This window comes from Delphinus delphis, chromosome 2 (assembly GCF_949987515.2).
Source record: "Delphinus delphis chromosome 2, mDelDel1.2, whole genome shotgun sequence".
NCBI classification, from domain to species: Eukaryota; Metazoa; Chordata; class Mammalia; order Artiodactyla; family Delphinidae; genus Delphinus; species Delphinus delphis.
This window is the reverse complement of record NC_082684.1, coordinates 101,493,552-101,510,842: the sequence shown is the minus strand read 5'-3', so window position 1 is coordinate 101,510,842 and position 17,291 is coordinate 101,493,552. Positions and strand designations below refer to the sequence as shown.

Below are 17,291 nucleotides of genomic sequence, written 5' to 3'. Positions count from 1 at the left end.
CATTAAGTGGGGATGTGTGACAGTTCATCTGGGCTCCTTTGCTTTTGGCTTGCTGTGCGAATCAGGAATGGATACCAGGGCAATATTTAACCCAGTGGAACATGAGTAAATACACGGAAACGACATCCAAGTCCTCCTCAAACCGCTTTGGCAACGGTGAGATTGAGGACAAGTCATGAAAGTGCTAAACACAAATAATTTCAATTCTTTTAAATGCTTGCTGGTTTCAGAGCTCAGCTACTCAATATTTCTCCCATAGCATCCGCATCACAAGAAATTAATATATGTCCTATGGTTGAAGTTTTTCAAGTCTTTCCCATTTTCTCACTACCTCCTGTTCGGGGACCATGTGAAGCTTTGCGATATGAAGACTCAGGGGAGCTTGGGAGGGCCTCTGGGATTATGGAATCTGTGATTTTAATGCCTCGCATGAGAAGATGAGTTGTTAGGTCCCCATTTCATAGGGACAAAGCCAGATGGCAGAAATTAAGATTTGGGGATTCAGAGAACAGCAACACATGTTTATGCTCTTGAGAATAAGCTTGGGAACATCTGGTAAGGACATGGAATGCATCTTTAGGGGCCAGGGTTATCCTATTCACTAGAATGCAGAAGGGCAAAGTGGACGCTCTGGAGACACAAGTTTGGGTTTGTATCGCAGCTCTGCTCCCTAGACGTTGAGTCCCCTTAGCCTATAGACCTCCCCTGATTGCCTCCCTGTAAGATCACCTGTAAAAGGGAGGAAACTCCAAACTCCCAGGATGTGGGAGGATTGCTGGGAGAAGATGGGCTAATGCATCCACAGCAGCCAGCTGGTGCCTGACACGGACTCCTACTCACTGTGATTCTCTTCCCCCTCAAGGAGCACTTGGGTTTACCCATGTGCACACAGAGTCCCTGGAAACAGTACATTCAAGCGACCAGTCTGGGGGCCCTTTAAAAAAAGAAGCATCTACAGGAACAGTTATGGGAATGATTGATTAACTTTAACCAGTACAATTCATTATGAAGGCCAGGAGGGAAGATATTCCCGTGACAAATTGCTCGGCTGTTTTTTTTTCTTCTGTCTTTACACGAACACATTTGTCAGCACAAGAGGTGGAGAGAAAAATAAACGAAAGAAGTTCTAATGTCAAAGAGACCTCTGATTGATTTAGTTCTGCATGACTTTCTCATTCAGAATGAGACAAGGTAGTCTGTACATATGAGGATAGCCCTTCCCCAGGACAGGAGAATGGCCAGGTAACCTCAGGAGGTGGCTCCGGAGTATCGTCCACCCAGCCCTCAGCTTCTGTTCCCCCCCCCACCTCTTTTTTCAGCAGGGATGCTGGAAGAAAAGAGGGAGGGGGCAAAGATAAATGAAAGTAGTATTTCCTTCTTTGACGATGGCCTGAGTGTATGATGGCTAAGAACTTCAGCTTCAAAGTTGGAGAAATCTGGATTTGAATCAAGTCCAAGTTCAAAGTTGATAGCTGTGTAACTTTGGATCTATTTACAAATCGCTCTGAGCCTCAGTTTCTGCATTTATAAAATGGGCATAACAATACTTGCTTATTAAAGATGGGGTAAATACTGAGTGAGGCAAATGACATGTATCGATGTCTGATATTCTATTCTATCATTCTTCGGCTTCTTTGTATATCGTATGTATCCCCACTCAATTATAATTAGGGTAGGAAAACTGTGTGTTTTGTTCACCCCTGTATTCTCAGCATCTAGGACTCTGTCTAGCACATAGCTGGCACTTTATTAAGATTGATTAGATGAATAAAGAGTTTAGCCCAGTGTCGTTATATAGTAAGATCTCAAGGTACGATGGCTTTCAAACATGCAGTGGAGGGGTGAAGGAATCTTTGAGATCTGAGAAGCCAACTTAGATTTTGCTTTGAAAGGCAGCATAGCAGAGTCAACGAGAATGTGAACTCTGATTCCACAACACCTGGGTCTAAATTCCACATCCCCACTTTTTAACCTTGGGTGAGTTACCTGACCCCTCTGGGCCTCTGTCTCCTCAACTGTAAAACTGGGTTGGCAATAACAACAGTACCCACTTCAAAGAATGGTGGTGCACACGAGTGTGATGCTTGGCTCATTGTAAGAGTCTACTGTTCTTAGTTGGTCGTGGATGGAGTGAGCTGACACGAAGAAGGGGCATAACACAGCTGGAATCATCAAATCCCATGGGTCTTGAATGAGCGTCAGAAGTCACGGCCAACTAGAGTTCCAGAGGTGAGACCTGGGGCCTGGGCTGGTGTCAGGTCTGTGTATCCCATCCTGGGACTGAGGTTCACTGCAGTTCCAGTCCCGTGGCAGGTCTGGGGAGGGTCCTTCCCTGTGGACGAGGCCTCCTTAAAGGCACAGGGTCTCACACTGGAGTGGGCACCACGGAGAGCACAAGGTGATCCTCACTCCCAAGGAGGGCTTCTTTGAAAGCTCTTGTCACCTAGCTCACCACCCCGCACTCCGGGACTAAGAGCCTTTTATTACAAGATCCTAGGACACCTTTCCCCTTCTATGCGCGTGTGCCACGGGGGTGAAGACTTGCTCCATGTGTGTCTCTCCTGACAGACTCAGATCATGAGGCCAGGACCTGTGTCTGACTGTTCCCTCCTCTAGGCCCAGCAGCCGGCACTGTCCCTGGCACATCATATGGCTTCAATAAACAGTCTGTAGAAGGAAGGAAGGAAGGAAAGAAGGAAGGAAGGAAGTAAAGAAGGAAGGAGGGAGGGAGGGAATCAGTTTATGGGCAAACAAGGAAAGTCTAGGAACACGCAACATGTTTGGCTGATTTACACTTCCTGGGCCACAAATGTGCCTCTTTGCTCTCTCCCTCTCCCTCTCTCTCTCTCTCTCTCTCTCTCTCTCTCCCCCCACCCTCTCTCTCTAATTCAATCCCTGCCGCTTGCATTTCAGTAATAAAACACTTCGGGTATAACCTATGCACCCGGATTTCCCACGCAGACTCAGACACACAGGAGGTGGGTGCGCTTGGGTCAGGACGCCCCACAGAAGAGCCCCAGCTGTGACCACAGGCATTTGCAGACCCTGCACGAGGCTGGCTCCCACCTGACGGTGCCCTTCAGACCCGCACAGAACATCCTTGTGCCCAAAGGTCTGGGGCCACTCTGAGGGGAGATAGGGAACCAGGCCGCGAGGAGCCAGAGCCCGAGCCTCGGGAAGTCTGGCCCATAGCTTGCAGCCAGCACTGCAGACAGTGATTTATTTCAGAGGGATGTGTTTGCCTTCCAGCCGCACAGCCAGGGAAGCTTCTCTTCTCCACTGGCCAAGCACGTGCACACCCTCCACCCACACACAGACCCTCACACATACACCCACACATTCACACAAACATAAACACGCTCTCTCACACCCATACACGGAAACCCACACACGCCTTGGGTATGCTAACACGCTCACACGCATACTTACAACCTCATGCGGTGCACACGTGAATTATCCTGGCCAAAGTGAGGGAAGAAAAAAGATGAAGCCGTGTCCTGGCCTTTCACCTCCGCCCTCACGTGTGTGGCCCTCCTTGCTGAGCTCTGAGCCCTTCCCATTAGACAGCTGCTGATGCTGACAGGCCCAGCTGGGCCTTGCGCGCCTTCCCGGTTGGCCAGGCCTCCCTTGGCCAGGTCTCCCCAGTTGCTGGCTGCAGAATTCCTCACACCAGCCCCTTTGGACCGTCCCTTTTCATCCCTCTGTCTTTTTTTTTTTTTTTTTTAATAATAGTCATGAGCATTTATTGAGCTTTTTTTTTTAATATTGTTTTTTTTTTTTTTTCTTATTGGGGTATAGTTGCTTTACAATGTTGTGTTAGTTTCTGCTGTACAACGAAGTGAATCAGCTATACGTATACATCTATCCCCTCCCTCTTGGACCTCCCTCCCACCTCGCCCCCATCCCACCCATCTAGGTCATCACAGAGCACCGAGCTGAGCTCCCCGTGCTATACAGCAGGTTCCCACTAGCTATCTGTTTTACACATGATAGCATGTATATGTCGATCCCAGTCTCTCAATTCATCCCCCTCCCCGCCATGTCCATACATCTGTTCCCTAAGTCTGCGTCTCTGTTCTTGCCCTGCAAACAGGTTCATCTGTACCATTTTTCTAGATTCCGTATACATTCGTTAATATATGATATTTGTTTTTCTCTTTCTGACTTACTTCACTCTGTTTGACAATCTCTAGGTTCATCCACGTCTCTACAGATGACCCAGTTTTGTTCCTTTTTATGGTTGAGTAATATTCCATTGTATATATGTACCACATCTTCTTTATCCATTAGAGAAATGCAGATCAAAACTACAATGAGGTATCACCTCACACCAGTCAGAATGGCCATCATCAAGAAATCTACAAACAGTAAGTGCTGAAGAGGGTGTGGAGAAAAGGCAACCCTCTTGCACTGTTGGTAGGAAGGTAAATTGATACAGCCACTATGGAGAAAAGTACGGAGGTTCCTTAAAAAACTAAAAATAGAATTACCATATGACCCAGCAAACCCATGCCCTGAGAAAACCCTAATTCAAAATGACACATGCACCCCAATATTCGCTGCAGCACTATTTACAATAGCCAGGACATGGAAGCAACCTAACTGCCCATCACCTCTCTGTCTTTCCCAGCAAGTGATAAACTCCCTGGCCTCCCTGTCCCCTCCAGCTCTTCTGCCCACTGCCCCCCCCGCCCCCGTCCCAGCAGGAGATGGGCTGCAGGGCCTGGGGGAAGGAAGGAAGCGCACACACGGGCCTCAGAGTCGACCGACAGGTCCGGTTCTTGCCTGCTCGTTTTCTGTCTGTGCAGATTTGGGCAGGTCTGTCAGCCTGTCCTGATCTTGAATTTCCTCATCTGCAGACCATGACCCCTTGAATCTGGGATCAGTAAGTAAATGAGATATGGAGCAGGACAGACACAGCGGGTGCTCTGTACCTGTTCACGTCTTCACTCTGCTCTCTCTTCCCCAGGTGAATTCCTCCATCTGCACCTGGGTCCCTCTCCTTCAAAACACGAACCTTTCTGTCTGCTTGGGCTTCTGTCCCTTGACCTGTAACCAGGCCATAATCTTCTGCTTCCTAAAGAAAGCCTCCCTTGGGCTTCCCTGGTGGCGCAGTGATTGAGAGTCCGCGTGTTGATGCAGGGGACACGGGTTCGTGCCCCAGTCCGGGAAGATCCCACATGCTGCAGAAAAAAAAAAAGAAAGCCTCCCTTGACGATGCCTCCTCCATCACCCACCCCCTTCTCATCATTTACTCTACAGTAATTTCCCTGCATATGAACAAGTTCCATTCTGAGAGCGCGCTTGTAAGTGCAATTTGTTTGTTAAGTCCAACAAAGTTAGCCTAGGTACACAGCTAACACAATTGGCTATATAGTACTGTACTGTAATGGGTTTGTAATACTTTTCACACAAGTATATTATGTCTGCTGAAATAAACATAGATACTAGGGATCCAAAGAAATCATAAAGACCACACATAATACTGAACTTGGTTTTAACCAACGTGGTCACAGTGAAGTAATTGGATTAAAAAGATGGTAACTGAGTTTTACCTATCAACCCAATATCTCTAATATCTAATGTACATTCCTATTCAAAATTCTTCAGAGTGAAATTATTTTATGGGCTTGAAATATAATTTTTAATGTCTTTATTGAATTTGTTACAATATTGCTTCTGTTTTATGTTTTGGTTTTCTGGCCACAAGGCATGTGGGATCTTAGCTCCTGGACCAGGGATTGAACCCACAACCCCTGCATCGGAAGGTGAAGTCTTAACCATTGGACCACCAGGGAAGTCCTGAAATATTTTATTCTAAGGTTGCATATTCCAAGAAGTTCTGCACTAGTACCAAAGAAATTAACACTTCTATTTTTTACTGGTACGGTACTACTGTGCTCTATACATTACTGTACAGTGAAGTACACAAAAGGACAACCACTTGTAGAGGATGCGTGCACGTGACAATGTATGCCAGACACGTGAACTAACTTAGGTGGTTGGACACGCAAATGCATGTTCACATCTTTTTTTTTTTTTTTTTTTTTTTTTTTGCGGTGCGCGGGCCTCTCACTGTTGTGGCCCCTCCCGTTGCGGAGCACAGGCTCCGGACACGCAGGCTCAGCGGCCATGGCTCACGGGTCCAGCCGCTCCGCGGCATGTGGGATCTTCCCGGACCGGGGCACGAACCCGTGTCCCCTGCATCGGCAGGTGGACTCTCAACCACTGCGGCACCAGGGAAGCCCATGTTCACATCTTTGAAAGTTTGCAACTTGAAGGTTCGTATCTAGGGGACTTACTGTATTAATACAATATTTACAATATTGCTCTTCAGCTCCTGCTTCCTCCTCTCCTGCACATCACAATGAGCTGTCCACCTACTCCACCTCCAGTCTCTTTAAATGACACTTGCTCATGGCTTCCCTGGGGTCTGCTGTGCCCAATTCAATTGCATCCCCTCCAGGCCTCCTGGTGCTGGTACCAGCACCGCCCCCTTCAGCTGGGGGTAAGGGTGGAGTAGTGCGTGGCCAGAGCACAGGCCTGACTTCCAATCCCAGCTCAGCCACTCACCAGCTGTGCCACCTTGGGTCACTCACATTCCCTCTCCAGGCCTCAGTTTCATCATCTGTGAAATGGGGCCCCAAGGAGCACCTGCCATACTGGGCGGTGGTTTTGAGAGCTACATGAGGTAATGCACGCTGGGTGTTTCCCATGTAACAAGCGCTCGATCATCATTATCTCTTATTTTGACCCTTCAAATCTTCCCCTCCCCAGAACCTTGAACCTCCAACCTCCCCTGGTCCTCCTCATCATGTCTTTTTTTTATCCTTTCTAGCCACACTCGCACTACTGATTCCTAACAATAATTTTATGTCCAGGATGTAATGAATCTTCAGGGAATTTCAAAAACTGCTACAAGTTGAAGTCAATTTTGAGACAGCAAAGCAACAGTGTTTGTGTGAGTTGAAGTGCGGTGGCTGGTTCCAGCCAGGAACTCCAAAGTTTTCCTGATTTTGGAGACGGGTATATTTTTCACGTAACACACTATCACTTCTATGTGACGTCATATGTACCTTCTCCCTCTTCTTTCCGTTACAAGGAGTAGTGAAGACATAAACCAATTCCAGGTACAGCAAAATCTCAATAATTCAGGCTCACCCTGGAGAAAGCCAAGGGCAGCTATGGCCAAGCCTGAATTCTAGAGGAAGGAAGTGGTGTATGCTTTTTAAAAAGGTACATCCAATATTAACCAAGTATTGACTTTTGCTAGTACCTGGGGGGAGGACTCTAAATTAATGTAGGATTAAAATGACGTACAATGGCATATTGCAATTGATTTGTCGTCTTAGGGAGAATAAACATTTTCTTCTACAAGATTAGTTATAGTGGTCCGTGCGTGCTTGCCGGCGGTCCTCGTTCTCTCCATGTACGTGACGGACCCGCGGCCACCCCCGGCCGGCGCTGCAGGCCCCCAGGAGCCTGGCCCCGAGGTGTGAGATATTTCAGTCAAAGGAAGAAATAGCTCTTCTCCTAAGATGGAATCTGTGGTTTGCGAATGTGGTTGATCAACTTGATATGTGGGCCAGGTGGTGCCCTATGTAATAAAATGAAAAGAAGAGGCAAGATGACGTCATTTTCCCATATTGTGAAACCAAAAACAAATGCCTTTTGTGAGAGCAAGCTAACAGACCCCTGACGCTGCAAAGAGTATCTGTTTGAAGAACTTAACAGTAAGATAGAAGTACTTTCAAGCTGAGGCCTGCACGTGTATAAAGATCTAAAATACATATTGAGGAGGCCTGATCATCTGAATCTCATTCAGTCGAGGAAGCGTGGCTATGAGTTGGGTCGTCTTCATTCTGTGGCCCTTGACTTTGTGTGTGGGGCATATAGGTGGACACAGTTTGTTTTCTTGTGAACCTATTACCTTCAGGATGTGCCAAGATTTGCCTTATAATACCACCTTCATGCCTAATCTTCTGAACATTATGACCAACAGACAGCAGCTTTAGCGATGAAGCCATTCCACCCTGGGGTGAATTTCGATTGTTCTCGAGATTTCCGGCCATTTGTGCACTCTATGCTTTTATTTGTATGGAATACGGACATGTCACACTTCCCTGCCCTAGGCTCTGTCAGAGGGCTTACAGAGTGTTTGAAGCTCATGGAGATGTTTGGTGTTCCTTGGCCTGGAGATATGGAATGCAGTAGGTTCCCAGATTGTGATGAGCCGTATCCTCGACTTGTGGATGTGAATTTAGCTGGAGATCCTACTGACGGAGCCCCGGTGGCAGTGCAGAGGGACTATGGTGTTCGGTGTCCCCGAGAGTTGAAAATTGATCCTGATCTTGGCTATTCTTTTTCACACGTGTGTGATTGTTCACCTCCTTGTCCAAACATATACTTTAGGAGAGAAGAACTTTCATTTGCTCCGTATTTCATAGGATTGATTTCAATCATTTGCCTCTCTGCCACATTATTTACTTTTTTAACTTTTTTGATTGATGTAACAAGATTCCATTATCCTGAAAGACCTATTATATTTTATGCAGTCTGCTACATGATGGTATCATTAATTTTCTTTATTGTGTTTTTGCTTGAGGACCGAGTAGGCTGCAATGCATCTAGCCCTGCACAGTATAAGGCTTCCACAGTGACACAAGGATCTCATAATAAAGCCTGTACCATGCTTTTAATGGTACTCTATTTTTTTACTATGGCTGGCAGCGTTTGGTGGGTAATTCTTACCATCACGTGGTTCTTGGCAGCTGGGCCAAAGTGGGGTAGTGAAGCTATTGAGAAGAAAGCATTGCTATTTCACGCCAGTGCCGTGGGGCATCCCTGGACCTCCAACTATCATCCTTTTAGCGATGAATAAAATTGAAAGTGACAATATAAAAAAAAAAAAGATTGGGGCTTCCCTGGTGGCGCAGTGGTTGAGTCCGCCTGCCGATGCAGGGGATACGGGTTTGTGCCCCGGTCCAGGAGGATCCCACATACCGCGGAGTGGCTGGGCCCGTGAGCCATGGCCGCTGAGCCTGCGCGTCCGGAGCCTGTGCTCCGCAACGGGAGTGGCCACAACAGTGAGAGGCCCGCATACCGCAAAAAAAAAAAAAAGAAAAATTACTTATATTGTTTTCTTAATTCATTTTTTCAGAATACTTAGGCAAAATTCAATCCAGGTCCAGTCCATCTGTATGCAAACTTTGGATTTGTGGGTCTGAATTAATATTTTATCATAAAACTAAAAAGCATTCTTATACCCAGCATGGTATAGTCTCTCTAACGTTCTCCAAGGTCTCGTCAGAGACCTCTTTCCGTGTTTAGGTGTCAAGATATTAATTGCTTTTGCCAAAGTGCCGTGACTCATGTTTAATCACTTTTCTTTAATGACTCAAGCTGGGAACTCAGTGACGTTTGTGAGTGGCAGGATGACATAAAAGAAGCTGGGTGAATTCTCTCTTCACCATCCTCCATGGTATGATTTCACTAGCTCAGGCTTCTGCCCAAGTAAGCTATCATTCATTTACTTCATGGCGAGGAATGCCTAACGTCTCAGGGTTGAAAAAATTATGTCGATGTTGTGCTTACACAAGAACAGATGACGGGACAAATGGAGCAGAATAAAAAGTCCAGAAAACCATATATACTTTCAACAGACTAATGTCAAAGGGGGAAAGATGAATTTTCTAATAAATAGCACCAATCAATGGATATACAAATGGGAAAGAAACGTATCTTAACCCCCTACCTCATAGCAGGTATAAATATCAATTCCAGAAAGAGTACATTATTTTTTTAAAATATATTTATTTATTTATTTTTGGCTGTGTTGGGTCTTTGTTGCTGCGCGGAGGCGTTCTCTAGCTGTGGCGAGTGGGGGCTACTCTTCGTTGCAGTACGTGGGCTTCTCATTGCTGTGGCTTCTCTTGTTGAGGAGCACGGGCTCTAGGCGTGTGGGCTTCAGTAGCTGTGGCTCGCGGGTTCTAGAGCGCAGGCTCAGTAGTTGTGGCACACGGGCTTAGTTGCTCCGTGGCATGTGGGATCTTCCCGGACCAGGGCTCGAACCCGTGTCCCCTGCATTGGCAGGCAGATTCTCAACCACTGTGCCAGGGGAGTCCCCCCAAGAAGAGCACATTATTAATAATGCCATTTGCTGCAACATGGATGGACCTAGAGATTGTCATACAGAAGAGAGAAGAGATTGTTTCTCTCCGAAGTCAGACTGAGAAAGAGAAACATCGTATGATATCGCTTACATGCGGAATCTAAAAAGAAATGATGCAAATGAACTTACTTACAAAACAGAAACAGACTCACAGACTTAGAGAACGAACTTATGGTTACCAGCAGGGAAAGGTGGGGGGAAGGGATACGGAGTGTGGGATTGACATGTACACACTGCTGTATTTAAAATGGACAACACACAAGGACTTACTGTATAGCACAGGGAACTCTGCTCAATACTATGTAACAACCTAAATGGAAAAAAAATTTGAAAAAGAATAGATACATGTATATGTATAACCGAATCACTTTGCTGTACACCTAAAACTAACATAACATTATTAATCAACTATACTCCAATATAAAATAAAAGGTTAAAAATATAAAAAAAAATTTAAAAAAAGGAGTACAGATCTAACCATGAAAAATAAAATAAAGCTTCTTAAAGAAAGTATACAGCATCTTCATGACATTGGAGTCTGCATAGATTTCTCAAACAGGACTCAAATTGCCAATCATAAGAAGAAAATGATAAAATAATTTTATGTTAAAATAGAGAACTTCCATTGATCAAAAAGGCACCGTTAGGGATTGTTTCAGAACAATCCCTTAACGATAGAAAATGCAGCTCACAGAATGGAAAATCGTATTTATAATGTATATCTGACAAATGACTCATTTCTAGAATTTGTAGAGAATGTCTACAAATCAATAAGAAAAAGACAAAAACCTAATAGAAACTGGCAGAAATGTGGACAGGCACTCCACAAAATATGAGATCTAAATGGTCAATAAACATACAAAAAGGTAGCAAGTCTTATTAGTGACCAGAAAAACGCAAATTAGATACACAATGAGATACCACTACACACCGAGCAGAATGGCTCAGATGAGAGACAGACAGTATCGATTGTTTCATAGGATGCAGAGCCCGTGGAACTCCCATATATACTGCTGATGGGGCTGGAGGTTGGTAGAACCATGTTCAAAATCTTCTTGGCAGTGTCTACTAAAGCAAAACATAAGCACATCTCATGATCCAGCAGTTTTACTCCCAGGTATACCCATTACAGAAATGCACATACAAGCATATTCACAGCCCCAAACTGGAAGCTACCCAAATGTCCATCAACTGTGGAATGAATAAATAAATCGTGCCATATTCACGATCAGTGCAATGGGAATGAGAAAACTACATCCACACACCACAGCATGGATGTTTTTCACAACATCATGTTGAGTGACACAAAAGAGGACACACTGCATGAAACACATTCACACAGAGCTTTAACAGGCAAAACTAACACGTGCCTTTAAAAGTCAGGACAGTTCTTCTTTGCAAGTTTTCGCTGGAAGGGGGCCTGAGGGAGGTTTCTGGGGTGCTTGAATGTTCTGGTCTTTGATCTGGGTGCTGATTACACGGACGTGTTCCCTTTGTGAAGAAGCATCAAGCTGGACGCTTACGATCTGTGCGTGAAACTGACAACTTATAATTCACGCATAGAATAAAATCTCACGGCATGCTATTTTATCAGTTTTCAGTTTATTTTTGATTATATTTGGAGAGGCAGATGCTTCAAACCAACCATTATACATTAACCAAATTTTACACAAGCCATTTGAAAAAAGATCTAAAAATGTGCTTAGTGATTGGTATTATATAACAATGATTAAGCACCAAGAGTGTGCCGAGAGCTTTTCAGAACAAACATAGAAAAGACGAGTCCCTGCCTTCACGGATACCCATTCCTTTAGTCCTGCGCATAAAACTTCACCTAATACTTCACACCCCTTTACTCATAAGGCATAAATAAGGAAGTTTGTTGCATTTCTCATTGTTACTTAATAAATATGTAATACCCTTTTCCCCAAGTATACCAACTATTCCTAATATTTTTGCCTTTAAATACAAATTTCCAAAGTACAATATACAGTCTACTCTGATTTGGTATTCACACAGTCGACGACAATATTCTTGCAGGTTGGTTATAATATGAAGCATGTTGAATTTCAACATTCACACATTTTGATACCACTTAACAGAATCATTTACTATTGGCAGAGCTTTTTTTGTTAAGAAAACGAGGTGCCATTGCTCTTAGATTGATAAACTGTAAACCAAAACAGCACTGCCTTGATTCCAATAAGGGTGTCAGAACTTACGGCACATTCAGAACAGTGAGTTCTGGCACATCTATCAAGCTAGCCTTGCAGATACCAACTACGTAGCTACATGCCCTAAGATACTAACAATTTATGATCAGCTAGTAATGGGTGACATAAGTATGATTTGCTTGACTTGTATTTTCCGTTTAAAGGAGAGGATACTGGCGTAAAATATCTGAAAACTGTGAGCTGGGAAATTTTTTTGCTTCTCTGCAAGGCTGTGTTCCAAGCAAATTCAGAATGAAAAAGAGGATGAAATGATTCCAACTTTAATCATTGGCTAAAGAGATCTAATTTCAGAACAATCCCTTAACGACATCTGATTGTTCATTTTTTTAATGCAAGAGAAATGAAGCGAGTTTTGATAGTGTAGTGATTTTTGGTTTCGGCACAAGAAATCATACTTCACGTGAAAATGCCAGAGAGCGTGGTAGAAGTTGGCGCCCACTACAGAAGTCAGGCCAGTCCCTATGTCACCTCCAGGGAGCTCACAGCAGCAGGAGATTAGAGGCAGGTGTTAGAGGGATGGGTAGATGCTTCCTTCCCGGCCAGACTCTGGTCTTGACCCTTTCTGCAAACAGGATGGAGGAACTGGAGTGAGTCTGGGGTCCAGGGAAAGAAGGTGTAACAAGCTTGGGATCAATGCAGAGAAAGGACCCAACTGTGAACTTCACCTTATCTAGATTCCAAGGCCCCAAGCCTCCATCAGGGTTCAAGCCGTGGATAATCCCTTTCCAGAGGAAACCACCTTGCCTTTGGGCCACCACTGTGTGGTTTCCCAGGGGTATTATCGGGTCTGGATGTTTCCATTACGTGGCAACGATGCTGAGCTGAATTTTAAAGCTACACTGGACTTAGAGCAAGATTAAATTTCTTTCACAACCTCTCCAGATATGAAAATAGTAGAAGAAAATTCTACAGAGTCCCTTCTCTTCCATGCGTGGGGTGGGGCTTCTAATCATGCCCTCCCTACGGAGCTAGGCACATGGCCCCAACAGGGCCCATTAGGAATAGATTCACCCAAGGGCAGTGGCAATAGTGGTTTGGTCCATCCACCATGATCCTACCTGGCAAATGAAGGAGTCCGAAAGGGATTTGACACATTTTTCTTATCCTGGGTAACTGCATCTCCACTTCTCTGCCAATCATAGAGCAAGAGATTGGGAACAACCCATCTCTGCTGCTCTCGTGGCTTAACCTGTGATAAAGGTGACAGTGGCAGGACTGGGATGTGTTCTAGAGCCGTACTGGTTGGGAGGAGAGCTGGGATGGCAACACCCAACTCCCGAGGGTATTCATCTAGAATCCCTTTTGGGGTGAAAGAAACAACCTTACTGAATGTGCCCAACCCCAAACAGAGCACCAAAAGACTAAAATTCTGACAGTAGACAGTAATATATATATTTTTTCATTTTCAATGATAAATCCTCAGTTTTCCATACTAAGGCTTAAATTGCAGTCACCTAGCTGAAAATCTGTACATACACGTGAGACTAGAAATAGGTGACATGAAGACGTCTAAAAACGAAGGTTCACTACAGATGAAAGCATCCATCCCTTATTTATTAACAACATGAAATGTTCTGACTACCCTTTACAGTGAACAATAGGATTCGACCCAACAAGCTAAGCATTATTTGGAAGATTTTAGGATGGAAGCTGAACGCCTATTGCTTTAAAATCTGAGATGCTTCCCAAACCTCTCTTTCCGGAGTGCATTATATCATCCAGAGTGATGATTCTTACCACCAGCATTTATTTATAATCCACCTTGTTCTCAGAAGAATTAAGGTAGCTAGTTTCTATCAATCGTTTTCCTTTAACCTGTAACAAGACAGTAGGATCAAATGCCGAAAAGGATTCTTTCCGTCCATTTATGTCAAAGCACCATTCAGCAGGTGGAAACTGAGATCAAATTCTAATGAAATTACAACGGCTTCCTTACACTGGAGAAACCTTGCTCTCAAGTTATTTAACAGAGATGACAATAAACCAAACTTAGGTATTTAGATAGACATTATAGATAGATAAACGGTTAAATAGATCATTTTTTTTTTTTGCACAGCTGACAAGTATTCAAAACTCTGGCGTAGGTGTTGGGGTAGTTGAGAATACCTCACAGCCTTTGTCGTATTATTGACAAGCTTTCAAAAATTTTTTAAAGCCATTGGAAATGGTTGGTATTAGTGGTGCACGGAAACCGTGGTTTATAGTTAGAATGTGAAAGTCCAGCCATTGTCTCTACTCTTCAAGGCACAAGGACAAGTTCCAAATTCTTCAACTCATGTGTGAGAAGCAGAGCAACGGGTACCACCAGGAGACAGAAGATTGAGAGGAGCCACACACCAGAGCAAGAATGGGAGACCCTTTGGGATGCCGTGACTTTCCGATATCGATCGTACGTCGTGAGCAAGCAACTCTCCCACGCCTTGAGGTGGGCACAGGAAGGTCTCCTGGCCTGAATACCTTGGCCTATGGAGCAGAGAGCACACTTCACGCCATGCCTGATTTGACAGTCCAGCACCTTCCTACCCGGGGCACCAGGAAGAAGGTCCAGAACGTTGCCATGAAGATGTGCAAGGAAGACTGTAATGATGACAGAAGGGCAAGAATGAAAAGTCGGTAGCCCTTGATAAAAGTCAGCAGAGAAGTAACCCCCTTTATGGATACATACCCTGTTTCTTTGCCAGCGATGGTCTAAGAACATTAAGGGAAAGAGAACCCATGCTTTTTTTTTTTTTTTTTATTCTCATCTTGCTATCTCCCTTAGCTTCCCTAAAAAAGGCATGGATTAACCATCTCCTCTATAACATATTCCCCGCCATGAAAGTTCATCAAAATGGAAAGAATCCAACCAATTAATCTTCCTCTGTTTTTTTTGCTTGGAATTCAGTTTGTATCTACTGGTAGTCCATTACATTCTTTTGGTAGGAAAAGATATTGCACTCTTAAAATTCATCCATGGAATTAAGTCAAAGCTAATAGGTAGGTAGATCTCTCTCTAGAATGTATACTTTCTGAAGGCCATCGTCAGTGTTTGCAGAAAAGCCTCTGTGATTTCTATTTCAACAAACCGTGGCCCCACTGGCACATGATTTTAAACTACAGAGGGAGACGTCGGTCGTCATGAGCCGTAGGCAACGTTGCACGCCCAGTGGCTCATGATTTCATCGTGCAGATGGGCACGACGATGACCAGGATGACTGTGCACGTCGCTGCAGCGATCAGAGCAGCGATCTTGCAGACCTTGGCTCGTCTGAACTCGGCTTCTTTCCTTTTCAGTAATGAGTCGTAGCCTGGAGTATAAATATCTTCCATCCAGTATTCTAAGTTGTTTGGGTTTAAAGATTCTTGAGTCTAAAAGTGAAGAGAAGATGTTAGAAATATGGTGAATACGTGCAACAGGTTCAAGACGTTCCGACAATCATCACCCCTGAAGCATCTCAGGGCTGTCTGCAACTTGCAGGGGAGATGACCGAGGAGCCCAACGCTGCCCACCAGCCCCTCCCGAGGTGGACCACCAAGGACTCGGGCTCCCGCACATCCCAGATTGTACCTGCCCCTCTCCTACTACAAAGGTCATGATGGGGGACTTCCCTGGTGGCGCAGTGGATAAGACTCTGTGCTCCCAATGCAGGGGGCCAAGGTTCGATCCCTGGTCAGGGAACTAGATCCCATATGCATGCCACAACTAAGAGTTTGTATGCCACAACTAAGGAGCCCATGTGCTGCAACTAAGGAGCCCGCCTGCCACAACTAACAGTGCAACTAAATAAATAAATAAATATTTTAAAAAAAAACAGGTCACAATGGTCTTGACACAGGAAAACCCAGGGAATTCCTGGGAGCAAGCAAAATAGGGCCGAGAAACCAGCCTCTACGCCTCAAGGGCGTACGGCCAAGAACAGGCTGGCCCTGCTGCATGGGAAGCAGGGAAAGTCGCTGAAAAATATTCTCCACTAACGGTCCCTAAGAACAGAGGGGCCTAAAGCAAGGCTATTGTACTACTCTGATTTGGTTCCCAGTTCTTCAGTAAAGCCTCACTGAACAATCAAAGGCACCTCCCAGATAAGCAGGTCAAACAAAACATAAAAATATTTCCATTTCAAACATCTGTCAGGCCACTGCTCACAGGCCAGGTCTACAGACCAGGGGCAGGCCACCCCCAGGCCAGGTGCAGGGTCCCCAGTGGGAGAGACCCCCACCCACTGCCATTTGTCTCCCAGCCTCCCTGAGATTAGTGCCTGTCTGCAGGAGAAGTATTATATTTCACCTGTTATCACCCAGGAATCCCATTCCCCGTGGATGGCTATGATCTATTTCCATAAAGAAAGGCAGTGTGTTCTCATCTCACGGCAAACATTTAATAATGTGACTGTCACATAAAAGCAGCAACACATTGCAATTCCAAGTGAGGTCGTCTAAATCTTTGAAACACAAGCAAAATATCCATTTTGAAGATTTTCTCAGATTGTTTCATGCTCACAAAGGTGGGCATGTTACATATCACACACACACACACACACACACACACACACGCACGCACTATGTACTATGTTATTGGAATATTGATTATTCTAACCCCTATTAGTCATTCTCCACCTGTCCTTTCAGAACCATTCTCTGTTCTTTTCTGTCTTGCTCTGTACCCCCAGGAGACCAGCCAATATGGACACATCCCAGGTGGATTCAGTCAGTGGGGCACAGTTCCCCCTGCTCCCTCCCTGATGGGCCACAGTTCTATCAGGTACCCGCTCTCACAGCTGTGGGTCTTGGTGGGTTTCAGAAACAGCTCCCTTTCCTTGGCCTTCAGATCCAAGGGCAGCAACAGCCTCTCCCTCATGCTGGTCCCTGGGCGCTTCACGGGCTCTAAACCCTGCCTACACCTCCGCCAA

The 17,291-nt window shown here is 45.0% G+C and overlaps 1 protein-coding gene and 1 pseudogene across 1 annotated transcript in view; one reads left to right on the top strand and one right to left on the bottom strand.

The window, feature by feature from the left end:
• Nucleotides 1–8,017: 8,017 nt before the first annotated feature.
• On the top strand, nucleotides 8,018–14,728 carry LOC132418579 (frizzled-3 pseudogene; annotated as a pseudogene).
• Nucleotides 14,729–15,555: 827 nt separating this feature from the next.
• MINAR1 (membrane integral NOTCH2 associated receptor 1) overlaps nucleotides 15,556–17,291 on the bottom strand; it is a 36,065-nt gene continuing 34,329 nt past the window's right edge. Inside the window, exon 4 of the mRNA XM_060003598.1 lies at nucleotides 15,556–15,753. Within this exon, the coding sequence (XP_059859581.1) occupies nucleotides 15,556–15,753 (198 nt within the window). The remainder of the gene's footprint in view (nucleotides 15,754–17,291) is intronic.